The sequence below is a fragment of the Anser brachyrhynchus genome (assembly GCF_964034855.1).
Source record: "Anser brachyrhynchus genome assembly, chromosome: 13".
NCBI classification, from domain to species: Eukaryota; Metazoa; Chordata; class Aves; order Anseriformes; family Anatidae; genus Anser; species Anser brachyrhynchus.
The window spans coordinates 18,017,664-18,043,932 of NC_137708.1; the positions used below are offsets into that span (position 1 = coordinate 18,017,664).

The window sequence follows — 26,269 nt, forward strand, 5'->3', positions numbered from 1 at the left end:
AACATTTTGCTGAAGTTGTCCATATAATCCAGGCAGAAATATATGAGTTTTGACACTCGTGTGATATCATTTCCAAACCTGGTCGACAGCCTGTGTTAGTTGGGCTATACAGATGATTGCATGAGAAGAATTCAGGGCAAATCATTCATCAGAGCCTTTCCTGTTTGGCTTTATTGCAGCTTCTTATGTGCCTGAAGTATTAAAGAAATGCTCCGTTGGACTGAGGTTGTACTGGGAGATGGGATCTCACTGAGAAGTTAAGATATCTGAAGGGTTTTTTTTCCCCTTTCTACAAAGCGGTTGGAAAGGAAAGTGATCCAATTCTGGCATGATGTTTCAGAAGGTGACATTTGTTATAACTCACTGCAAATGTTACTCACCATCTACAAAACATTCAATTAAACTCAAGAGCAGTGAAAAATACCCAGCTCCACTGCAGCAGCTGCACTTGGCGTCAGAATCCCTCGGGTTCCTTGGGAGCCAACAGATCCCTGCTGGAGACCTTCACGCCGTGGCTGCTGTCCCACCTGTCCCTGTTCCCTGGGAGCCAGGTTGTCACAAGAGATTTCCCTTCTTGGGGCTCATCCTCACTTTCCCAAAGATTGTTGTGACCAAGCAGGGAAGTGGCTTTCTGTGCTGGCAATCCTCCTAGAACACTGATTTCCCTGATTAAATCACATTCTCGCAGAACACAAATCCCCCAGTCGATGATTAAACAAAGACCCCCGTAAGCTGCTGGTTTGGAAGTCAAAAAATAGGAAAAGTTGTCCAATACGTTTACGATCGTTTGTATGCAGATCGTAGGTCTGTTTGCCTCTGACGCCTTTGTGTGTGCCTTCAGATTACAGCACGGAGCTGTAATTCCTGAAAAGCAACAAACAAAAACTTTTGTCCTGCTTGCAGGAAACCAGGACACCGAGAGCACACATTTTTGGTATGCCAAACCCGTTGTTACAGATCTCTGGCACCCCAGGAAATTTTCAGATGTAACTTTGCTGTGTGCTACAGCCACCCACTATTTTGCAGTGTCAGCTGGGCTGGAGCTCAGATCCACCCACTCCCGCCGCACCGGGCCCGCTACGCTGGAGCTGAAGGCAAAATGCAAATGGACTGTGCTGAGCACGGCTGCCTTATGGCACGGTGCAGGGGGGTGCTGGAAGCAGAACCCGGAGCATCTCATTCCTGGTTCAGCACCTGAACCACGAGATCCTGCCTCTCATTACCTCTTTATCAAAACTCCTCGTTCCCCTGCGTAGCGGACTGAAATGGAACAAAACTCCAGCTAATTTTCTGCATAAGCCATTGAGTTTTGGGCAAGGAGATGGAAAGAGCCATCCAATTAGTTACTGCTGCTGGCATCCCCTGGTCCTGATTTGGTGTGGTTTATTGATGCCAAGCAGAGGTAGATAACCATAGCTCCCTTTTTCCTTTGGCGTGAAAACCTTTCCAGCCCGTATTTCCTATGAGTTCAGTCACCTGCTAGGCTCTTTGAGCTGTGTGAAGGAGCAGTAATTCCTTCAGTTTGCTACACTTGTTCCAGGGCAGGCTTTACTTCTCATTTTCCTAGATTATAAACAACATCACTGCCTCTGGAGAGCAAGGGTGGTGGCTTTCTTCATCAGCCTGTCTGGGTCCTATTTATAAACAAGGAGAGTGAGAAATTATGTTAAAAACTTGGAAGCTTTAAAAATAAAACTGTGACCTAGTCAAAGAGTAAACATTAGAGAAAAATAAAAACCTATTTTAAGAGATGGAAATGGAGAGGAATCAGGAAAAGTAATTCAAAGAGATTTTTAACTGTAAATAGGAGGGTGTAAATCCTCTGATCACTGGCAGTTCAGGTGCTGAGGACCTGGCTCAATGGTGAAAAAGGAGGGAAGAAAAAAGACATTAAGCAGGGAAAAAGAGAAAGGTGAGAAATCCACCTCATTGTACATGATAGATTATCCAGAAACAACCCGATCACGTTTCTTTCCAGACAAAAGAAACCAGTGTTTAAATTGGATTTAAAAGTATACCAAGTGCCTGTCATGTATACATCTTTTGAGCGGTAGTGGAATCTTACTTTTTTTAGGTAGTGGTTTAATGTGGGGTTGGTCAGGGAGTGTTGAGGTTGTACAGAGAATGAAAGATTTAAAAAAGGAATCAGAAGCTTTTACTGCAATGGATCTTTGGAAATTTGTCCCCAGGAGGAACAGATAGGGGTTGGTTGTCCATTTTATCACTTACATCTGCTTATTTTTCCCCAACAGGTTGCCTGGTCACTATGAACAATGGCCCAGCTATACTACAAAAAGGTAAACTATTCACCGTACAGAGATCGGATCCCACTGCAGATTGTGCGAGCAGAGGCAGAGCTCTCGGTGGAAGAGAAGGCCTACCTCAGCGCTGTGGAGAAGGGGGACTATGCCAGTGTGAAACATGCCTTACAAGAGGCGGAGATCTACTACAACATCAACATTAACTGTATGGATCCTCTCGGTCGCAGTGCCCTTTTAATAGCCATAGAGAACGAAAATCTGGAGATCATGGAGTTACTTCTGAGCCACAGCGTGTACGTGGGAGATGCTCTGCTGTACGCGATACGGAAAGAGGTGGTGGGAGCTGTGGAGCTGCTGCTGAATTACAGGAAGCCAAGTGGAGAAAAGCAGGTTAGTCAAGTGTTCCCGTTCAGCTGTTACCTTAATAAAATCCTGTGTTAGGAAAGTGGTGCTCCACAGAGGAGGGGCTATTCAAGAGTCATAAACCAGAGTCCTTAATGCAGAGCCATTGCTCTGAATGCCCACAGTGGACGCGGGCAGCTCTGCTTGGATGATAACTTTGCAGATTGAGCAGACATGCTCAGCCTGACTTAACTCAGCATTCTCAGTTTCACTTGGTGTTCTTTTCAGTCTTACAGGGTTTGTGGACATACTGATTTATAGGTTGATTTACAGACACACGCTTTGTAAAGGAATTTGGGGCTGTCTGAAGTTATATTACAATATATAAATATGAACTATTGCCATGCTGTTGCACTGGTATTAGTAAGTGGAATTGCTTTTCATAAGTAAATCCTGAAAACACCCAAGCTTATAAATTACTGTAAGCAAGGAAGCAATCTGCTAGCTTTCAGTACTTAGCCATTGTAGAGGCATCTTGGTCTCCATCTCTGGAGAGCCCTAGTTCAGAAATGCTGAGGCAGTACACAACATTACAGCACGAACTGAGGTGCTATATATCTGAGCGATGAACAGCTATGACCTGCAGGAAGGATCCTTAGCTGCAAAGCTATCAGTTACATAAGGATCTTCGTGAAAAACCACCAAATCTGAATCCTGTCATTTCAAGTGTCACATGTCACACTGTCCCTAGCTTTTTTTTTTCATCTACAAGCGATAGTGCTGGTAACTGGGACAGTTTGTATGCATTACTGACCACTGCCAATTTTCACAAGATCAGTGCTTAGAAAGGAACTTGCAAACCTGATGATCCTTATTTCTCAGGTTTTCTTTTGAAATCTGCTTGGACAGCCCTTTGTGTGTGAAAGAAGAAAAAGATTAATATCAGTCAACCAGAAAAGAAAACTTTTTCGATAGGTAGGGCCTTAGTATATAGTTTTTAAATAGTAATTTTATGTAGTCAAAGCAAATAATAAGGAAACACTCCGGGTCAATGATCAAGAATTCTCAGCTTAGTGCTCAGAAACAGCAACACTCTGCATACCACAGCAATGCTGTTCTAATGTGTGGTTTAAGTGCTAGAGAGATGGAAAATCTCTGCTATCAGACCGGAAAGTTGGGATGTCATTCGTAGTTTTAATGTGTCAAAACGTAAGTAGCAAAATAAGAGCCATAAGTGGAGAATGAGCCATTTTTTTTCCAAGAAAGTTGGACCATTCTATGCCCAACATAACTGAAAGTAGAATAGAAGAAAAGGATAGATCACATTACTGGAAGTTTTCTTAAGTAGCACGAGGAACTGCTAATAATTATTGCAGATTAATGACATATTTCTTCTAAAATACCTTGAAAAGCAAGTGATGGGGTTGATGTGTACTTCTGTAAGATCTCTTGATTACCAAAACTTGGCCACTCAAATTCAAAGCCCTGATGGCTTAACTGGATAGAGGTCCATGAAATAAGAAGGATTTATTACAGCTGAAACTCAGCTCTGACATCTCTAGGCAGTGATACTTTTCATACTAGGCCTGTTTCGTTTTTCTTTCTCTCTGCTGGTGTGCAGCCATCTTTCTGTAGCTAGGCTTGTATCTGCTGCAAAGTTTACAACTTGAAGGGGAATGTGTGTGGGAGAAAAGATGCGGTGCCAGTTTCAGCTTTATTTACAAGGTTGTTACAAGACCAGATTTCATCGGTATGTTTTAATCTAGTGCTGGCTTGATGCAAGATCCTATGCAGAAATCGGGGATAACTTCCCTGGTTTGTGGTTCAGGCTCTTCTGCGAACTGCAGGAAGTGTTTGCCAGTAGAGGGCTGCAGGACTGGCCTTCCCCTTCTGTGGTTACACTGATTGCTCATGTGGCGACGGTAATTAACATTTATTTCATGTACAGTGATATTACGGTAAATGGAAAGACCTGCTTAGTTAAGCAAAGTCGAGACACACAGGTTAGCTTGTCAAATCACAAAGCTAATGTAGGAGGGCTTTTTGAACACGAGTTCCTGAGTCTGATTCGAGAGCGCGGTATCGACATACGTTCAGTAATTATCTTCACTGGACCCTTTCTCAGAAGGTCCTTTGGGAATCCAGTACTTAATTAATTCACAAAAAGCACTTGCTTTGTCCTAATTAATTAAATATATGTTCAAAAAACCTACTGAAAATCTGCTGTTTTGGTTGTGTAGTTACCCAAGCTCACACCTCATGGAATGGTTTCTGTCTTGACGAGAAATTTGTAAGCTTACATCACTTTTGTATGTCAGGTTTAGCTTAATCTGTTCCTGAATTGTACACAAGGTCCAGTTTCCCTGAACAAATGTGTGGGAAGGCAGCTCCTTGACTCAGGCGTAGCAGCCTGTTTCCACTTCGGGGCTGTCTGTTTGTCTTTGCTGCACTCGAGGCAGAAGTGGAGGAGAAGCATCTTGTGATTGCTCTCTTAAATGCTTCGTGCACCACCTTCACCCGACAGAGTCTGGGGTCTGTGAAAGCCTGCTAGTTCCCATCTCCGGCCCTCTGCCCCCAAGAAGAGGTTGCTGGATGCTGTATCAAAGCCTTGCCAGGCATGAAGAGCTGTTCCTGTTTGTGTCAGTTCAGGTAATTGTTCTCTGCATCTCAAAAGCATCGCTCAGCAGCATCACACTCAGCACAAGCCGTTTTACAGGCACGGATTTTGCTCATTCGTACCCCCTTATCCCCGTACTGCTGCCCCAACCAAAAACATCACAGGCTGCATAATGCCAGCCTTTTGTGGGGTTACAGCGACTGTATCTAGATAGCAAAAGAGGCACCCAAATGAGGAAGGGCAGGGGGTGGAAGACACCACGTTCCCATTCAGACGTGCCCTGCTCCCCAGCCACAGAGGCTGTGAAGGGTGATGTGTCCTGGGCGCTGCCTACCTGTTCCTTGAGAGCAGAGCTCTTCCCCGTGTGCTGACCTTTCCAGGGAGCAGAAAGCAAAATAAAAATCAAATAAGGAGTGATGTTTGTTGTGTGCCTCATGTAAGAGATCGAGGGTCTCATTCAGGATGGAAGGGCCAGGTGGAAATGGCTGAAAAGAGCAGGCAGCAGAGCTGCTCGCATCCTGTTATTAAGTGACCATGGGCAGTCATTATTCTGCAAACCTTTGCTAGGCTCCTGTTTAAGTGCCATTTACTGAGAATACCGTGCCAGTGGCAGGGGTAAGTCATAGCCAGTAACTATAACAACACAAATCTCCCGGACTGCGGCCATGCGGATGGGGTGTCTCGGGGGGGAAGAGATGACTCTGTGCATGCGGAGCGTACAGGAGCCAGGAGCACAAACCAACCCTCTCTAAAGGCCACTACAAAGCGCACGATAAATGAGTGTGCTGAACAGTGATGCGTTCAAATAGACCTATTTCCTTTTAGGTTTACCTCCAAGCAAGGTTCATGGGCTATTTTAAGAACTTAACATTTCTCTTTGAACCCGTTCTGCCTGGTCCTGACAACTTCGGACTGTGCTGAGAGTCTCTCGATAGAGCTGGGGAGACTTCACCAGCTATAGCCAGAACTATTGCTACTACGGTAGCTCTGCGGCTAATGTAAGCAAGTTATTGCTGTTGTGAAAGATGCTGGCACCTCTGGAGATTTGGGGTTCAGTGAGAGAGCCATCAGAGTGCAAGCATCTTTCTTCTGCTACCTTGGGAAGACCATGCAGACATGCTGATGTGTGTCATTGGAGTTAACAGGAACTCGAAGCGACTTCAAGTTTGAGTTCAGCACTACCATAGGAGCAAGAGAATGCTTTTGAATGCCATTGAACAATTTCTCCTTCCCAGTAAAGTCTTCTGCCTCCACACCTGTTTGATCTTGAGATTTAGGTGGTTTCGGGTGTGTGTTTTGTTTGGTTGTTTTTTGTTGTTGCTGTATGTGTTTTCCCCCAGAAGTCATTTTAGAAATGTTTTTGCCACACAGACATCAATACAGTGGGTTACGTTTTCAGCCAGGCTGGAGTTTGCAGCTAACCTGCACTTGCAAACAAGAGGAAATACAAGTCTGAAAATCCACATTTTCCCACATAACCAAATCATTTTCAATTTATCATTAGTAGTGGTTGTATTTCCATAAATTTTGAATCCTGCTGAAATCAGTACAAATCTTCCCTGTGACTTCAGATGAGGTCTTAGGAACATCGAGGTATTTTTTAATAGCCTCTCGTGTGAGTTCTGCCAGGCAGCTCCAGCTCTCTGTTAAGCATGCATCACAGCTCGCAGCTTGCACACATCTCGCATTGTTTTTTGCCTTGTTACGGTGGATGTTGGCAGTGCAACAGGCGCAGGCTGTGCTGGCTGCCGAGCCACTTGCATTCTTTAAGAAGCTGCAAGCAGCCAGCTGAATTACTACACGTTCATGGTATAGCCGTGAGCACCTTTACGGGTAGCTGTTTTCTTCACAACAATCAGAGCTGACATCAAATGTTTACATAAGGATGATACTAGCATCTCTCTGGTATCTGCCAAAATTAGCAATTTGTTCATGGCAGATGGCTCCGAATTAATCTGGTTCACAGATGGGACTACAAATGCAATTCCTCAATAATGAGAATAAAAAGAAAAGGGATCTCAGTATTTATGACCATGATTCAATTTGTTTCGACGGTCTAAAGGCCTTATGAGTCAATGAGATCTCAACAGATACCTATCCATATGTCTTCCAAAAGAAGAATCTGAACAAGAAATAAAGCCCTGGAAGAATATGGTTGTGGAGTGGAAACTATGGAGAAAAAAAGACAAGCTTTTAAGTCTTAGCTGCTAATCCTCAGATACCTGCTGGTGGAAGGTTGCTACACTTGATAGTATTTGCAAACTTAACATTTGACCTCAAAAATCCTCTTTTAAATGAACTGATGAGTGAAAAATCTGTTGTCATGAGTGTAAATATCATAGATCAGCAGCCAAGAAACAATCGTTTGTGAACCAGAAATTATATGGTGCATTAAACCATTTTATCCTTGCCCAAATCCAGTAACTTTCTTGATACAGCGTGATTTAACTGATTTTTCCTACTCACTTAGGGTTCTTCTTCCTCTATGCACAGTCCAGTGCAAAGCTGCTTTCTTACTTCCAACAGCCCTTGATACTTTCTGGATGGACAGACTCATTGCTAGCATTGTCAGACCGATGCAGTCACTGACAGGAGCAGGTCAGTTCTCAGGGATCTCATGGTATAAAAGTTGGATTCTACAGACAATCAAGAGTTCTAGAAATTGCTGGTATTCCTCATGTCCTGGCTGAGCAGTTACTATGGATCTGTGTCACTTGCAGAGGTGCCTGGGGTAGGACCAAAGGACCTGGGTTTTGTAGCTGCGAGAAATGTTACCCCATCTCCTTCAGTAAAAGGTTTGTTTCCTTGATATTTAGTAAGGTTAAAGGCAAAGGAGAGACTTGTGGACTTACCAGCTAAAATTGCTGAGCCTCATAGCACCAGCTCCCAACCCATGAGCTGAGGATGGATGCAGGGAGAGCATTCAGATACAGATAAATATGCCTTCCTTCTGCAGCGGTAACATATTTTGGGTGCTCACACTGCTTCTGGGACATCATGGACTAGGTGGATGCCAACAGCTATGAGATATTACAGAGGCATGAAGGACTGCAAAGGGATCAAAGCCCAGAGTGCCCTTCTGCAGCGCTAGCCGTAGTTTGCAAGCAGTATTTGTGTTCTTACATCAGTTTAAAAAGCAGTTCAGCTGATTACGGAGGGCTGAGACGTTGGGTTGCTGAAACCTGGGCACCCGTGTCACGGAAGTCTGTAGGTCTGACCTGGTCTTACAGTGCTCCACTGCAAGAACTCAGCAGCAGAGAGGCTAGCAGGCTGGTTGGTATGACTCCGTACAGATACCGTGCCCTTTGGTGTGACTCAAACCAGCTGTTTCCATGTTGATACAAGAGGTCCAAAGTGAAAAGGGGAGGCTGGACCTGGTTGGGTGCACTTGGAGCCAGAGCTGAAGCAGTAGAGAAAAACCAGCCACGGGTTCTCAATATGAAAATATTTGAAAGGCACAATAAGGAAGAAAGATTGTGTCTGAAAACAGCAAACTAGCTGTTACTGCTCCAAAGCCTAATGGCTCTGCCAGCATCTAGGCTTTTCATTATTTTTATTGATGCAGTAATAATTCACAGCTATAGTTAACGTGCCTTTGACATTGGCGGCTGCCTTCAGAATGAATTCCATCTAATTAAACAGCGAAATCAAAGATCACTTCAGTTAATGATTACATCTAACTGGGAGACTTTCCTCCCTCCCCACCGCCTTCCTCCCCAGGTGATCTTAAATCCACGAGAAGGTGCGAGGCAAAACCAGGAACTCGGCAACTTATCACGGAGCTAATGAGCAGCAGCGGGGCTGAGGCTCGCAGGCTGCAGTGCCGGCTTCCAGCCCCTGACGGTGGCAAATAAGTCACTGGCTCCTTCTCCAGGGCCAGCAGCAAGGCTGTTGTTACTTCCTAGGAGGGCTGGTGGGTCAGGGTAAGAACCACATCGCAGCATGCACAAACATGTCACGCTTGTGAGCTAGCATGTGGACAGGTAGGAAAGGCAGGGACATGCTGTTAGAGGAGATGCTTCCCGGGGAATTTTCTTTATTCGTATGTGGGAGTGATCTGAGCACTTGCCTGCGTCAGCTGCTAACAGCACGGCTCAGGAAAGCTGAAGTGCAGCGTGATGGAGTAGATACTGGAGGTCTGAGCTCCTGTGAGCAGCAGGAAGCATTCTGCACACCCAACAGGGCATGTTTGGGGCCAGCAGTGATAAGGGTCTCAGCTGCGTGGACTGCCTGTAGCAAACTAGTTGTAGGAAAAAAGTCCTGTTCGTGTTCCTACACAAGTAAGCTTTTGATCTCTATAGATCTGCCCATTAAGGTGTTAAATTCGATAAAACATATTTGCTCACCTACCCAGCATGCACAAATGGGCCTAGTTCACTCACAAGCCCCGATTACAGCATTAGCTGCTCCCTTAGATCAGCCCCACAACATCAGGTAACAGCATTTTTGCCTCTGGTTTGTGATTTCTGACACCCAGAAAGGGCACTTGACATGGCTGTCTAAACGGGAAGATGCTGGCAAGTCTGCCTGCTGAAATAGTTGCGATACATGGTCAAAGGGAAGCTTGTTTGTAGGGGGAAATTGAACTTACATTACAGGCTGCCATGAAATGAAGCTCTGGGATTTAGGAGGAGCCCCCTAGCTCTGATCAGGCTGTTGAATGTAGCTGTGTGCATTTGCAAATTAGAACAGCACCTTTATGGCTCGTTCATCCCCGTGATGGGGCAGTGATCAGAGTGCGATGGGCAGAGCCTTCTGGTGGCTCCAAGAGTGGGGAAAACCAAAAAGGCATCAGCTGAGCACAAGAGCAGTCTCCCTGATCAGCCCTGCTTTGCTGGTGCTTAGTTTGTGGAAGAGGGAGGACTCACGTGCTCCACTTAAATACTCTTCAGGCAGATCGATGATGAGTTAGACCCAGTCTCTGCAGCGAGGGGTACATTCGCTGGGTGTTTTCAACTGCTTAGGGTTAGAAATAAAGGAACTCAGTGCCCCAGTGCTAATAGAGAAAGATACAACCACGGAGTTTATTCCTGTGCGAGACCATGCCACCTCTCTGGGTTGCCATTTCTTTGCTAGCACAAACTCTGGGGTCTTTTCAGAATCCATACAGTCTTAGTGAGCAGAAAAACAATGCCAAAAAGCAGAACCTAATAGTCAAAATGGGAAGAAACGCAGCCACCTGCTTTGTGAGCATTGAGATGTGTTTTGTGCAATGTCAGACAGCACTGGGCTGGCACCAGGTGCGCTCACTCACTGTGCTTTGTGATGTTGTCTTGTGATGAAAGCTGATTTTTTTTTTTTTAAGGTATACGATCAAAAAGGAACATAGCCCCCTTCCCCAAGCAGAAAGCTTTCCCTTTCCAAGCCCTGTTAGCAACATATTACCTCACCTAAACCCAATGAAACATCTCTCTCTGCACACAGTAATAAATTATTGGAAATAGGGACATTTGTGTACAAAGACGATGACATGGAAGGTTATAGACAATATGATTATTGGACTGTTTTAGTACATCTTGTCCTTGTTACCACTAAGTCAGAACAGAAAATACAGAGATCAGATAAAATTAAAAAGCTGGGTAACTCTTCCTTCCCAAAGTAAACCCTGGAAAATATTTGAAAAATAGCCATAATAAAGCAAAGATGACTTTGAAGGCACAGGCTGCAAATTTCCAGCTCACCGTGGACTGTCTTTATTTCAGCATGTTTGAGGTCAGGCAAGAACTTACCCATAAAATAAAATAAAATAATGTAAGGGGCAGGGACATTCCAAGGCCTTTAATGTAGTCAAGAAATTAGCAGGACTGGATTAAGTAACTCTTTAGCAAAACAAATTTCCAAATGTAAAATCAAAATTAAAAATCATCAGGGTTGTCTTTTTTTTTTTAACCCCCAACAGCAGCTCTTGTCACAGAGTAACCCTTTAAATGGTAACAAAGAAAAGTGAAAAATGCATAAACAGTTTTATGTTTTCAAATGGGGAAAAAACAGCTTCAGGCATACTATCTAGTCTGGCTGTCTGAACTTTGGGAGAGAACTCAATTTACCCACGTGAGCAATATTAGACTCACATCTGAGTTCGTATCAGAGGATCTCAGGAAAAAGATCTGGCAAGGAGCTGGGAACTTCTGAATTTTGAGAAGGTTTTAATAGAGCCATAGCAGTCTGTGATCCAGGTTCTGATTTCTGTTATGCCATATTTTCTCTAGCAGCTTCATTAAGGTCTGGATTTGTGATACTCCAGAACTTCTGTCCCTTCTTAATTGGACAAGTGTCTTTATTCAGCTAGCCCCAGGCTACCTGAGCATAGTAGAAAACCAAGATTAGTTTGATAGTTGGTCCTCTCAGAGATAATGTGACATAATATGTAAACTGGGACTACAATCAACTTCTCAGCCATTCTTACACTGATGAGGAAGTGACAGCCAGAAGAGGGTGCAATTGCTCGTGGCACAACACTGGTCGTCCTCCTCTAAGCAAGATCAAGCGCTTTAGACACGAGCCAAGACTGGATTTGGTTCTTAGCTGGAGCAAGGCACAGGAATTCAGGGCCAAGCAGACCTCAAGACTGCACTTAAATACAAGAGGTTCAAGCCCAAACTGTCCAACTCTTCAGCAGCATCCCTGTGGTCTGGAGAATAGAGTCCACACTGTGCACTCTTCATTTAGTCATCAGCCGCCTTATCTCATTTCCTCCACCCCATCAGGACGGGAGAGTGGCTCAGAGGAGAGAGTGCTCTGTCTGGGATGAGTTGCCACAGGCCATTTAAATGCATATTTGCAAAATCCTTTCCTTCTGAAGGCTTCTCTCTGCCTTCCTCTTTTTTAATCCGCAAATAAAAAGAGAAATAATGTAGCATCAGCCATAAGCGGGGACATCTTTTGACAGTCTCTGTGCTGCATTTCTCGAACACGTGGCTGAACACAGCGAGCTCGGATACAGCTCTGCCACAGCCAAACACTGGGGTTTAGCTCTGATAACCAAACCCTTGCGTCTACCTCCATTTTCTAGCACGTGGATGAGAAGCCAAATTACAACTTGAAGTGTCTAGAGCTAACGTCTGGATTAATGTACTTTGTTTACTGGTTGCAGAGAAGAAAGTTCAGTTACATAAGAATCTAATTTATTTTTTGCATTATTTCAATAATAGTGCATTATATCTAGTGATTTTTTATTCAATGATACATATTTTGATGTTAATATGCATCATCGAGTAACCTTGGATCAGTGTTTGGCTTGCTACAAGGTGCCCAAAAGGTACCTATGTAAATTCTCGATTTTGCTTTATCAGTCTGAGGGGCAGAGACTTGACTTGGCTTTCCAGACATACCAGTCACTGAGCAGGCTTTAGAACCTGCTCCAGGAGGAGACTTTTCTTCAAGTGGATGTACTTTTTTTTGAAATTACCAGAAGAGTCCAGTAACAACAGAGCTTGTTCAAAATTATGTCTACAACCAAGCACGCTTTATGCTGGCATTAAGAACTTGTTCACAACCAATACAAAAGCCCTTAAAGTACATTACTTTGTTATCAGTTGGTGATGTTCATTATTCTTCATTAACTAAATGACATTTCATTCAATGAATTGCTCTTTAGTTAAAAAATAACCTCCTTTTTAATATAGATGCTGTCATCACTCTCAGAAATACAAGATGTCTCCCAAGGCATGCCTGATTAAGACATTCAGTTATTGAAATCAGCACTGCTGCATCACCTAAAATGAAAGCTTACATTTGTAGGAGCATGTAACATTTTCCCCAGAGTCCCGTACAATGAAAGAAATGCCCGTGGGGTCCTACCAGTGAAATCAGTTGTTGATGGGTTTAGGCAAGGAGCAGGATTCAGATGGCCACACCGGCCACACCATACATTTTTTTCAAGACCCTGTTGCTAGTAACACAGCTGATCCACAGTCTGGCTACCCTGACTCTGTCTCTCCTCCTCTCTTTGCGGAGCTGTATCTCCAAGCACCACAAGACTGTGATCCTGAATAAAATCAGTCCCTGCTAAAGCTCCTGCTGACCACGGAGCCTCACGCTGAATTGACAGGGTACAAAATCTTTTTTGTATGACAAAAATTGGCCGTGCCTGTTACAATGCTTTTGGATGGCACACGCACTTCCCCCATAGAGCTGCACATAGAAAAACAACCTAGAAATAGGAAATCCTTGCTCAGTAAATTAACCAAGCTTCCATTTCTGCTAGCATTTTATTTAAAGTCTTCCATGAAATTGCCTGAGTCTGTTTTTAATAGAACATTGTTTGGCAATTAGAAAATCTTCAATATATAGCTCAATCAAAAGGTTATACTAGCTGAAAATAATGACAGTATATTTACAGTTTGTCATGGTTATACATGCAGTTTATTATGCTAGTCCAGGTGAAGTGCTAGTTTAGGGAATGGAGATGGCCTGAAAATGTGGCGATTCCATCTGGAACAAGTGAAAGTGTTATTAGCTATTTTCAAGCAAAGCTGGTGGTGTTCCTGATGAACATTTTCAATGCATCTCCGAACAAGATGTGTATTTAAACAGCCTCTGGCCCGAGAAGCTTACCGTTAGAGGAACAAAAGCTGGGAGAAAGGGGTTTCATGCTTAGGCTTCGCTTTCTGAATACACTCTGTTCACTTCATGCCTGGAGCACCAAGGTTTTCTCTGGGGAGGTGGCAGCTGTGAGCACTAGGAACACCAAGGAGCCCTGAACATGACGGGTGACTGTCTGGTAGCCTTACCAGACCCTTATCAGGAGGACTGTCAATACTGAGGGGCACAAAGTATTAAGCAAAACAGAAAACCATCCCCAAATAGCAGACAGAGCCAGGCTCCTTCAAAGATAAGATTTTGAACCTGACCAGCAATTTCTCTCCTGCAGAACAGCCTTTTCACCTAGTTGTCTTTATTTATTTGCAGAGATGGATGGCAGATGCCGTATAAACATTGTAGCTTGCTTGGAAGCCTTTCAGTGTTTAAACCTGGGTATTTACTTCTCTTCTACTCCTCATTCTCCCTGTTTACCATGCTTTGGTTCACATCACCCAGCAGTCTTGGGGACTCAAGCTGGATTGCTGTCCACCACCAACCCAGACTACATGCTCTGGGGACACTCAGAGTGGATCAACTCCAAGCCCAAACCCCCAGAAGACGTATAACATAGCCATCAGGTCTTCAGTGCTAGTTTTTTTTTTTCCCTTCACTTTGTATTTCTGCTCCTTTTACACCACACTAGTTACTAACATGAGCAAAGATTCCTGTTCTTCCTATCTGCAGATTCTTTCCAGCAGCATGTTGTTTACTAGAAAACTTCTGTTTTCCTGCTCAGAGGAGAGCTCAGCTGTACCAAATGGTGCTTTTATGTCAGCTATTCCTCCATTTTCTTCTCCAAGGAGCTAAGCTGGTTTCACACACACCCTCCATTTTAAATAAAGGTGATATTTCACTCACTGCAACATCATTCAGAGAAGCGGTGGTACACTGGTGAGTGGCCTCCATTTATGAGGCTTAATTCAAGAAAAATGGTACCAAGCATTCGATCACTCGCTGTTAGCGGGAGCATCAATATCTTAAGCGAACATTACCAGGATAAAATGCAAACAAGGCACACACCCCTGTGCAAGTGCTGGCAATAAGGTTCTGAAGGACTCAGCTTAACAGCTTGTGTCAGGTGATGAGGTTAATGGAAAAGAATTTGTTATTCAGGTCACTTAATGAGAATAACCTTGGGAGAGCTTAGCAGGGACCTTGGGGTAAAATAATTTATTCCTTTTCTGCTTCCATCACTGCAAGTTAACCCAAGACAGAGAAAAAGCTGATCTAAACATGAACTCAACCTGTCAGAGCTGTTGCGGAGAAACATCAGCAACACAAGGCGTGGTTGTAGTATCTGCTGCCCCTCCAGTGGTAACAGGCAGCATGTAGCCTTAAGAGCAAAGGCTTTGCATAGCCCCATCTTTAAAACAAGACAGCTTGGTCGGTAAGACGTAACTTATCAAAGCACCGCACAAGACAGGAACAAAAATAATCACTGCAAGCCATGTAATTTTGAGCCAGTGCCTACTCTTTGGATCAGCTGGGCACAGGGAAGAGGCACAGCAGCCATCCTTTGCACTGCTCCTATTTGTGTTCTGCTGATTTGTTTTGCTGCTCAGCTATAATCAGCAATAAGCTTCAGTTCCTGTGATTCGAGGCATTAGAGCGATCTGCTTCCAGACCCCAGAGAGCCCCTGTTTCTCTGCACTGCCATTGCCCTTCGTGTCCTTTTAATTAAAGCGCTGCAAGCTGCCCAGGAAAACACATCTTCCACAGAGCGGCTGCCTCATCTAACAAAGCAGAGCTCTTGGGGGGAGGGCTTGTGATAGGAACCAGAATAAGGGGTGAGAAATCACTTGACATACCCTCAGTCTAATTCCAGGCCTTAAGACAACTATTTTGTGAGCCCTACATCCAGGCATAGAAAGCGTCAGGAGCAGGACAGCAGCAGACGAGACCAGCTCCATCCCCACCTGTAACATAGCCTTGTCTGCACAGGCCTGTTCCCTGTTGTGAGCAGCAAGGAAACTTCTGTGTAAAGCTGAAATTCCTTTCTACAGCTGTGGGTACAGTAACTTCCATGTAGGAAAACAACGTTAAACTTGACAGTGAGGGATAGGGGGGAAGCGTTCTTCCTTGGAGGCAGGGACTCTGAATCCAGCAGCCAGCAACTGACTGAAAAAGGTGGGGAGGAAAGATAAATAGAGTTATACAAGCACCAGGGCTTAAAAAAGTGCTTCTAAGAGAGAAAGAAGAGAGGAATCTGCACCTTTCTCTTGACATTTAACAAACTACCTAACCCAGCTAAGCAAAGGAAAAGAAAGGAAGTCAAAGACCTTACAAAGAGAGCTGCTCTCAGCTGTTTGTTACCACAGATCTTAAAATACCTTCATCCAACCTTGCACAGAGACACCAAGCCCTGCATGACCCTCAGCAAATCCTCTCTGCCAGTCTCTGCTTTCCCCCAGCAGGTGTATTTATGGGCTCCCTCCTGACCCTGCAGGGACCAGCCCTGCTAGCAGAGGCTCTGTACACCTGTGTGGCAGTGGGCTGCTGGCGATTTCACTCCTCATTTCACAGATTTCACAGCTGGGTTGCAAAGGGGTTTATCAGCCCAGGAGTCTTCATCCCCTTGGTGCTACAGGGGCACTTAGCTCCTAGGGAAATGGGTTCGGTGCTTCGACCTTCGCTGTCTCACTGCCAGTCTTGCATCTAGCCTACCGAAGGATTTCTAGCTGGTTGCCTCGTACTAGTTTGTCATCGCTTTACTTTTGTTTCTTTGCAGACTGAGTAATGTTTCCTGTCATTAGAACTCTTTGACAGTCGTTTCTCTGAAACGCCTTTGACATTTGCGAGGGGAAGCAGGCCTACTGTTCACCAAAACCAGCAATCGCCCCCCGAACAGCAGGATGCCAGCTGCCAGGGCAGGAGCGGTGGGCACACTCTGTACAGTATGCCTGAGTAATGATTAACGCACAACAAAGAGAGCTGCCTGCGCTGCAAATGGAAGCACACTGCGTGCTTGGGATGTAAGAGCATTTCGGTCTAATTTTGCACTCTGCATATAGTAATAAGACACAACAGGGTGTGCATTAAGCTCATCTTTTGAGAAGTGCAACAGTAGCTGAATAATGCACACCCTGGAGTGTCTTATTTGTAGTGGACTATGGCTCATTAATTTTACATTTAAATTTTTTCAAATCCATTAAAATAAAAACAAATCTATTCCGAGGGCAGTTATGTAATGTATCCTTCCACTGAAAAGTAATTTCAAATAAAAACAGTAGGGAAAAGGTGAGGAAGAGCTTTGCTCAGCTGTGTTCGGTTCGGTTTGTACAGGGCCTTCTATGAGTAGGTCCTTGGCCTGCTAATGCACATATGTAATGGAAATAATGATAGTTATGGAAATCTATTCAGTGTACACTTTTTTTCTTTCTTTCTGTGTAATTACCTATGCCTTTTGTCTTCCTTTTTCTTACAAAAGTCCACTTTTCGGTATGTGAACCAGTAGCCATTTCAGAACAAGTTCATGTATAGAGCATTCAAATGGGATTGTAACTGATTTTCCACCAAACCGATCCTGCTCTGGAGGCAGAGTCATGAAAATGGTTTTGCCATAACAGAAGCATGTACATATACATGGACACAATAGGATTTAAGGGACATAGGGTGTTATTACTTTGTTTTGTTATGAGGTCACTTTGAAAGTCTGATGGAGAAACGTCTGCTTTCTGCTATCCCACATGAAACATGATTGTGCTTTATCCCTTTCGATAGGTTCCAACCTTGATGATGGACACCCAGTTTTCAGAATTCACTCCAGATATCACCCCAATAATGCTGGCGGCTCACACCAACAACTATGAAATCATCAAACTGCTTGTCCAAAGACGGGTAACGATTCCACGCCCACACCAGATCAGATGCAACTGCGTGGAGTGTGTCTCCAGTTCGGAGGTGGACAGCCTGAGGCATTCCAGGTCAAGGCTGAACATCTACAAAGCCTTAGCCAGCCCTTCGCTGATTGCCTTATCGAGCGAGGACCCAATCCTGACGGCTTTCCGACTGGGCTGGGAGCTGAAGGAGCTCAGCAAAGTGGAAAATGAGTTCAAGGCTGAATATGAAGAGCTTTCCCAGCAGTGCAAGCGTTTTGCTAAGGACCTTTTGGACCAAGCGCGGAGTTCCCGAGAACTGGAGATCATTCTCAATCACAGAGATGATCAGAGTGAAGAGTTGGACCCCCAAAAATGTCATGATTTGGCAAAGCTAAAGGTAGCAATAAAGTATCACCAGAAAGAGGTAAGAGTCATCCGAATGCAAAGGTGTGTGAGGGGTATGGGTGGTGGATAAAATGACGCATTTCTCTAGTTTCCATGGGTTTGTTCAGGAGAGCTGAGTTGGACTGAGTGGAGAACCATGTGCACATGGGTTTGTCATGGCCCAGGAGGTTCAGCATGCCACAGTGATGGCGTGAGGCTGCTGACAATCAAGGGCAACAGGACCTGGACTGCGGCGGCGGGTTGTGGGTTCTATGGCATCGACATTTTCTGTTTCAAAGATATTCGAATCCCATTTCATTGTAACCCAGCCCCTTACAAAGAACAGCCTTCGGAGATTTCCAGGTTTGTTAGCTCTGAAAGCTTTTCCCACTAACTGCCTTTATACGTGAAACAAAGGCTAGAGGGTATCGTCTGGCTCATGGAGTTCTTGACTGCAGGAAATAATATAATATCATCCTAGTTTCCTCCAGCCACAAGACCCTCCCTGGCACCCATTCGGCACTAACTCATAAGAGCCACAGAAACTACAGCAGCACAACAGAGCAGAAGAGAACAAGGGCATGCTCAGCATCCCAGGTTTTCACATTACCAGCAATTTTCTTAAGTGAAAATGCTTGTGTGATGCTAGGAAGTGGATCCCAGTCATGCAAATACTTCACAACTGAAGCACCTCCGGTTGATTCTTCCTTCTTCATTTATCCATGTTTTAGGGACTCAGAAGCAATTCCCAGAACTTCAAACTTCTGACCACATTACCAGAAAGGAAAGACATAATTCAGGTGAAGGGCACAGAGCCTTTCAAAAGCCCTGCAGATCCAGAGATTTATAAGTTGATTCAATAAAGGCCATGAACCCAGGGAGAATGCTGACAACAATTTCATTAGTTGGCTCTGGATTTGCCTTCTCTTTCCAAACCTGGACAGAGTTTCGTAGATGATATATTGCTGTTGGCCAGTGATGTTCTCAGGTTATCTGAAAGAGGAATTTACTTTGCTTGGTTGAGGGACTTAATTTCAATGTATATTACATTTTTCTATATCCAGAGGGTGACAGGAATGGTGGAAAAGCTCACCACATTATTCTTTTCACTGTCTTCCTTACTTTGTTTTATGCATTGACCCAGATGTGGACAGCCTGATAAGATAACATTCCACCTCCCATAAAGGCTGCTCTTGTCACCTGAGCTAAAACAGTCAAGAAGGGAAAGATGCAGATTTGCCTTTCTTCCCTTTGCTCTGTTTTGCCTCCTGAACACCAACCTCTTGCTGCAACAAGCTGGAGCTGAAGCCTCAAGCTTTCTGGGATTTAGCACGTGGTCAACTTAGTGTTCTTGCTGTGCTGCTCCAGTGAAGAATCAGCAAGGCTCACTGGCCTCCATGTCAATTTTGTTTCTTAACTCTAGCTGACAGTGCTGTGTAACACCATAGATTCATTAGGGGCATGAACAAGTAGTGAAGAATTAATCTACAGAAGTGTAATACAGTTTCACAGTTCAGATGTTCCTTGAATCTGAAAAGGTCCGGAAACTCTGCTTCATTTTTCTGCAGTCCTGATAGCTGCAGACACTGCCCCTGCACGCACCCTTCTGCAGCCAGGGCACCCCCAGCGCTGCTGCCTGGCGATCACTGCAGAGCTCGGTGTCTTGTCGCTGCTCAGGCTCACTCGTGACACCCGAGCACCAATCTGTGACTTCCCCTTGTCTTGCATTCGTATTAGGAGACCCTAAGTCTGAAGAGGCTTCCTACATTTGAAATGCAGTGCCGAACAGTCCCGAAGCTCTTTTATTTTCAAATAACAAATTTTTAATCTTTGCTTGCTTGCTTGACAGCTTTCATATCTTTTTTGGGGGGGAGGGAGGGCATATTTTCCTGAAGTCCAAACATATGGGCAAGTTCCATGTTTTGTGGCATATTAATGACAGTTCCAGCACAGAAATGATAGTGAATTAGCACAAGCTCCATGTTGCCAGCTAATGTCAGCGCTGTTTCAAGGTGGAATACTGGTGGGCAGGGACAGAACGAATGAGTTGGGGAAGCCAGCACTACTGAACCAGATCGTCCTACCTGGTTATTCACACACGATGCAGCTGGTGGCATGGTGTTTGCATGTAGCAGTAGTTCTTTAATCCTGATAATTAGTCCAATACAAAACACCAAGCAAGATACAAATGTCATTGCCAGCTTCTGAAAAAAATGAGTAGGAGCATTTGGTGGGAGACACTGAAAAATGCCTTTTAATCATGATTGAAAAGTATCAGACTGAAAAAAAAAATGTGGGGGACAAGAAGGAAAATAGAAACAAGTTCAGTTTCATGAAAGACAGTTCTGCAGAGAGGAGCAGCAAACTTTTTAAAAGTAGATCATCTTGTTCCACTGAAGCATTTTATGTCGTAGCTTTGACAAACTTACAAGTCAGATCTCCAGTAGCATAAGATGAAAATACAGAGTGGATGTTAGCTTTTTCCTGGGGCTGTAAATTATTACTGCAGTTGGTAATTCTTTATATTCAGAGTAAGGAATGTGTGATCTCACATAGATTTTAGACTAATTGCTAGAGAAAATTTCCTTTAGCTTCTTTTTGAGTGAAGTAGACCTCAAAAATTCCCCCCAAATATGAATTGATTTTATTTCAGCTTAATCAGGCAGTTATGTTCAACTTCTAGATTCTTTCTAAAGAAGTTGTTTAGAGGGAGTTGGTAAAAAGATCATTGCTTTTGGACAGAGGTTCTTTGCTGTGTGTTTTTGGTAGGGAACAGATCTTAGAGTTGCTCTTGCTTTGTACCAACACAAGGAGGCTGGAAATTCAGAGTAGTCTTTTACGAGACATGTTTTTCAGTGTTTTTTCTCCAAGGCATTTCGTATGAACTCACTGTGCTTTTTTTTTATTTTCCATTGCACTCTGCTACTGAAGAGTAGGTGCTGGTTTTGCTCTAGATGCAGAAAAATAACAGCATTCAAGTTCCTAGTGCAGGTTGATGATTTCTGGCAGTGAACATACAGGACTGGAAAAAATCCTGATGGGAAAACCTGGACAGCAATGGACAGTTTGTGCTCCAAAGAGCCCTGGAGGAAAGGGCTCTGAACCCTTGGAGAAAAGGTTTTCAAAGCTAGTTAGGCTGCTAAATATGCAGGTAAGCAGGCAATAAGATTTTAAACAGAGTATAATTTGGTTAAGTGCCTAAATCCTGTTGGAGATCAGACACTTATCTTGCTGACGCATTTTGAAACTCCACTGCTAAATTATCGGCATGTTTTGGCAGTTTCTCCTAACTACTGGAGAAAAATCTGGTCTTGTATGTTAATTTTAGCAAACAATTAGCAATCTGCCCCACCATGAACACAACTCCCTGTTCCCTGGACTGAATCCAGTAAACATCGTCGGGGTATATGCAACTCCACCTTTAGATCTGGCCTGAGCCCCTCAGTCTTCGCAGTGAGCAGCCTGAAGGAGGGCTGATGAGTGAGTGGAACCACATCAGCTCCTTCGGCCTTACCTTCTGAGAGATCCTGGCATCATCACAACGGGTCCATCTCAGCCTGTATCCCCAGGTAAATCCCTCTGCCCTGTAAGCACGGCCCAGGGCAGGCTGTGAAGACCTGAATCACTCATCATCCAGGCTGCAGGTGCATGTATGCCTCGTGGCACAGGTACGGGTTTCATCTTCAGAAGGGTAGACAATTCTCCCAGTTTTTTTCGACAAAAAAAGGTACAAACTTGGATTCCCCCAAATGTTACATGTGCTAAGTGTTTTATAAACTGACAAAGATGTTGCTTACAAGGAAGGAAACCCTTTTCCTTTGGGAGAGGACCAAAAATTGGGAAAAAAAAATCCTGTTTTTCATGTTTGTTTTCAATAAGCCCCTAGATCCTAGAAGGTAAATTACTGTTCACACAGAAGGAAAAAAAATCAGTTATACAGGAAAGATTAAAGTGTGCCTTAATGTAGCTTTGTATACGTTGCATATACACAATATATATTAACATACAACACTGCATATATTTGATATTAGTACATTGTACGTGCTGTGCAATGTTCCCAGGCTCCCTCTCCACCTCATCTCAAGTGTGGAATGGTTGTGTCGTCAGGGTCAGATTACAGAGGAGCCCTGATAGTTTCTTTGGAAGATAGGAAAGATTTAATATTTGTGGTTGCTGTTTGCATGGCAGTCACAAAATATTAGGAAAAAAAAATGAGGGCATCTGTAGTACATCGTGAAACATGATGAGCTAGATCCAGCACTGACACATCAGTCTTCTCTGGGTCCACTTTCAGAAGAAATAATCTTTGTAGGATCGTGGGAGTTCATGTGCTTAGAGACAAGTAGGCTTTCCCATAAATGCTCTGTAGTATATGGCATTTATCTTCATATTACTGCTTTCCATATTCTTTTATTCATGACTAATTTGGAAGAAGAAAGGTGCTGAAGACTTATCACAAAAAGGCTTCAGTCTTCACTGTGCTGTTTCTGGCACCAAGTTAGCTCTGCATTTGTTAATTTGTTTGTATTTCTAAGAAAAGATGGGGAGAAGTCATCTCTTAGGATCTCGACAGGCACTTACACACGGTTGTATGTACAGTGTACCGTCACTGTATTAAAGAATAAGAACATAGGCTGAATTCAGATATAATTTCTGCGTCCTTTAATGTTTTTACATTGCCAAAATAATGTAAAGCAACCGTATTGTAGCAGCTAATCGGGTCTAAAAGAGCAGGTGACTCCTTGCAGAGTAATTTGAAGTTCTGCAAAGCAGATACAACGTTCTGCTAAGCTGCAGTACCCATAGTACCAGTATACACTCAGCCCGTTCCAGCCGTCCTGCTCTCCATCACAGGTCATTCACGTCTTCAAAATGAAGTAGAGTAGTGGGTTTTTAATACTTTGTATTCTTCCTGTGCTGGTAGTTGCAGATGGCTTTGCAGGTTCAATTGAGATGTCTGGAAGAAACACACACAATGCAAAGCACTCAGAAAAGATGTATTTTATCTAAGACTGTTTTGCTTAGCACTTTCACTGAGTTAGATCAAAGGGCGGCACGAAATTCCCTTTCAGAACCTGTAACCTTAGTCTCTCTTACTCACTGTACTCTAAATCAATGACAGGGAAGGAGAGAAATGGAATTGTTTGTTTTTCTAATTCAGAAATGGTGCTCTTTGCTGTTTGCTCTTCAGGATGCAGCTTCAAAAGTTCCAGTTCATTTTTCCAAGTCATTTACATAGACAAGTACCTCCTGAGATACAGTACCGGAGTGAATGAATAATCATTCCTGCCATGCCACATATTTTTCAGCTGTGTCTTGACTCCGTCAACTGCGTGGCTGCGGTTAGAAGCACAGCATCCTTCCCCGGGGAGCGTGCATAAACTTGGTGAATTTCTAAGGGCCCTTCAGTTAGCGTATAACAAGAGCTTTTAAAAATATCAGAAGTGCATGAAAAATGAAGTGCGAGGTCTGTGAAAATCAGAGCTCATCTACTGCACCTTGTTTACCTGTTTTGAAAGCCACTCAGGTATTTTGATGGATAGTCGCAGATCCTTCTTTGCTTGCAGCCAGGGCTAAGTTGTTCTCCCCTGGTTTTGTCTGTTTTCTTGCCACACTGCCTGGAGGCATAATGATACAAGGCTGAGTATTTGTATTGTGCTCCTTAAAGGCACAATAAAAAGCTAGCTCTTCAGTGCACTTGCACTGCTCAGATTAATAAACAGGGTTGTGCTTTCAGGTTTCTAGAAGGAAATCATTCCGTGTCATGAAAAGATCTTTATTAGGACTAGATGGGGGGAGGCAGAGCTGCTGCCTGTGGGAGCTTTTTTCTTTTCTCATGACCTGGCACATCCATATCCCCCAGGGTATTAGGTAGTGGAGATGGTGTGGTTACACCACTTCCCGGTCCATCCTGCACCGCAAACCTGGACATAAGGTGAGGGATTTCTAACCCAGTGCCCGACTGTCACCTTTCATTTTCCATCGGCATTTGTTTGGTATCGTACGCAGCAAAGTTGCCATCTGATGTGTGAACAGCGGCCTGTGCTAAAGGAAGCTGTTCTGTCTCAGACTCAGTCCCAGCAGGCAGACGACTGCATTGCAAAATCTTCCGTGCATGTGGCACCAATGGAGCTGTTATCAGCAGTGTCAGGACTTTGGGGTGACAGGTGGGGACACTTGTCCACATTTGCACTCCTAACACAGGTTTTTTTTCCTGCTGATTGCTGCCGGGGCAGTGGGGTGAGTGGTACGTACCCCTCCTGTAAGGGTTGTGCCATTGCCAGATTTATTCATTCAGTTCTGGAAATGAGTGTGGAAATCTAACCCCTACAGCTGCATTGTGTTACAGAAATTAAGAGAAGTGGCATCTTAGTGTAATGTCTCCCCAGACTGGAAAGAAGAAGAAGAAATATTCAGAGGACTGATGGTTCATCAGTTTGACAAAGTGGACTTGAATGTTTATTTGAGGAAACAGTATTATTTGGTATATTATTCATGTAATACCAAAATGTTCTAACTTGATGAAGGTTAGGCACATATTGCAGCTGTCGCAGAACAAAACTGCAGAAGACTCTCTTTTGACGGCAAAATCATCTCTGACTAATCTTGCCATGCACAGATTTGAAAAAAACAACATAAGACTGTTATGTCAGTCAAGGACAAGGACTCTGCTTGAATTAGGGTAACATGTATCAGGCAGTAAATGCCTGGATCATTCGTTAAGTCATTTTTGGTGCTGGTGCTTCTAACTTAAATGGTCTCTTGGACAAAGACAGGAAATATGTTGAAAGCTAAAGGGATTGTAACAGTTTTAAGAGTGATTTAGTGAGTTTGTCAGTTCCCTTTACTTCATCTATCCCATCAGTCTTGTTGCTAGTAGGAGAGGAGGGAAGCCAAAAGCGGGACATGATTGATTGGCTTTCCACAGACAACAGAAACTGGAAAGGAGAAGTGACACCTTGGATATTGTGTGAGCAGCGTTCAGTCTTATCTTGTCTGAAGGTCTAGAGTATCTTTCAGAATCAACTGTACATCAGTCTAGAAGAGTATATCGTATTATTTCATACTTCGCTTTGAATGATACCCCAAAATAATGAACTCTGGGAAGAATATTGCTGTGTACTCTCCCTTTTGGATATAGAAATTATCATTATTAATTATCTGATTTCTGTGAATTTCAGCTTCATTTTTGTCTCTTAGTGAAGAGTGTTACAAAACTCCATAGACAAAGGAACTGAGATTCCACTCCCCTTCCGCCTCTCGCGCATACTTCAGATCCATCATCATCCAGACGAGCCATGTAGATGCCTCATGATTGAAAACATGGTTACGTCGCACTTCTTCACTCCGAGACAAGTGAGACGGATAGATGGGTTATTCATCATCCCCCCCTAGCTGAGATCTTGTGCAGAATGGCATTTAAAAGCTGGGACTACAGTTTTTGTGTCCTTATTCTTTCTTTCCAACCCCTGGCCAGTTGAGCAAACATCCTGCAGCGAGGAATATGTCCTCCTCACCCTACAACAGTGATATTACTCAGAGGTAGCCGTCAGAGGTTCCCAGGGATGTGAGAAGTGTTTGCAGCATGCTGGTCTGTTCTTTTCTGGATATTGGAGAAAATTTACTCAAGAGAAGGTAAGGTAGAAGGAAAAAGGAACCAAAATTAAATAGTTTCAAAATAGACATTTCTCAGGCGTAGAAAGGAAAAAAATGAGAAATGTTTTAGAAGTTTTTATTAACACTAATAGGATAAAGTAGGTATGTATTTAAAGATACTTGTGAATGACTTTTAAAATTCTCATGTTTTCTTTACTTGTCACTTATTTAATGTAAATGTTAAAAATTCACTCGGGAGAATAAACCCAGCCTTTTAAAAGTCAGTACCTGCTCCACTTCCTCTGAAGCCTGAGAGAGCTCCCGGTACTCACTTGCAAGACCTGTAACTCTTGAAGTGCTGTCTGCAAGAGGACTTAGGAAAGATTGCAAGGTTTGTCTCTAAGCGGTTTTTAGCCTGAGTGGTTTTTCGGTGCTTCTGTGCAATGTGTCTGATAGCCTCTGCTCGGCTCTTGGAAATCGCTTAGTGCCATGTGGATTAACTGACCCTCATCGCTTGGGCTCAGCACCTCCTTGTGCTGCACCTTTGGGAACTGAATCTGTGCCTAGGTAATCTTTGTAACAGAACTGGAATATTTTCTGGAATTGGTTCTGCAGGAATTTATTTATCAACTCTGTTCTGCTCTCTGCTAAAATGCATGCTCTAAATT

The 26,269-nt window shown here is 43.7% G+C and overlaps 1 protein-coding gene and 1 long non-coding RNA gene across 4 annotated transcripts in view; one reads left to right on the plus strand and one right to left on the minus strand.

The window, feature by feature from the left end:
• Window positions 1-26,269, plus strand: part of TRPC5 (transient receptor potential cation channel subfamily C member 5) — a 99,860-nt gene that overhangs the window by 27,291 nt on the left and 46,300 nt on the right. For all 3 annotated transcript variants that reach the window (XM_080553737.1, XM_080553739.1, XM_080553738.1), the window contains exons 2-3: window positions 2,253-2,651; window positions 17,524-18,045. In XM_080553737.1, coding sequence (XP_080409863.1) covers window positions 2,274-2,651; window positions 17,524-18,045 — 900 coding nt within the window. In that variant the 5' untranslated portion in view covers window positions 2,253-2,273. The remainder of the gene's footprint in view (window positions 1-2,252; window positions 2,652-17,523; window positions 18,046-26,269) is intronic.
• Window positions 11,182-17,498, minus strand: LOC308177076. Its single transcript, XR_013938852.1, has 2 exons — window positions 13,777-17,498; window positions 11,182-13,653 (listed from the first exon to the last, which is right to left on the minus strand). It is a non-coding gene; the product is annotated as an uncharacterized lncRNA (long non-coding RNA).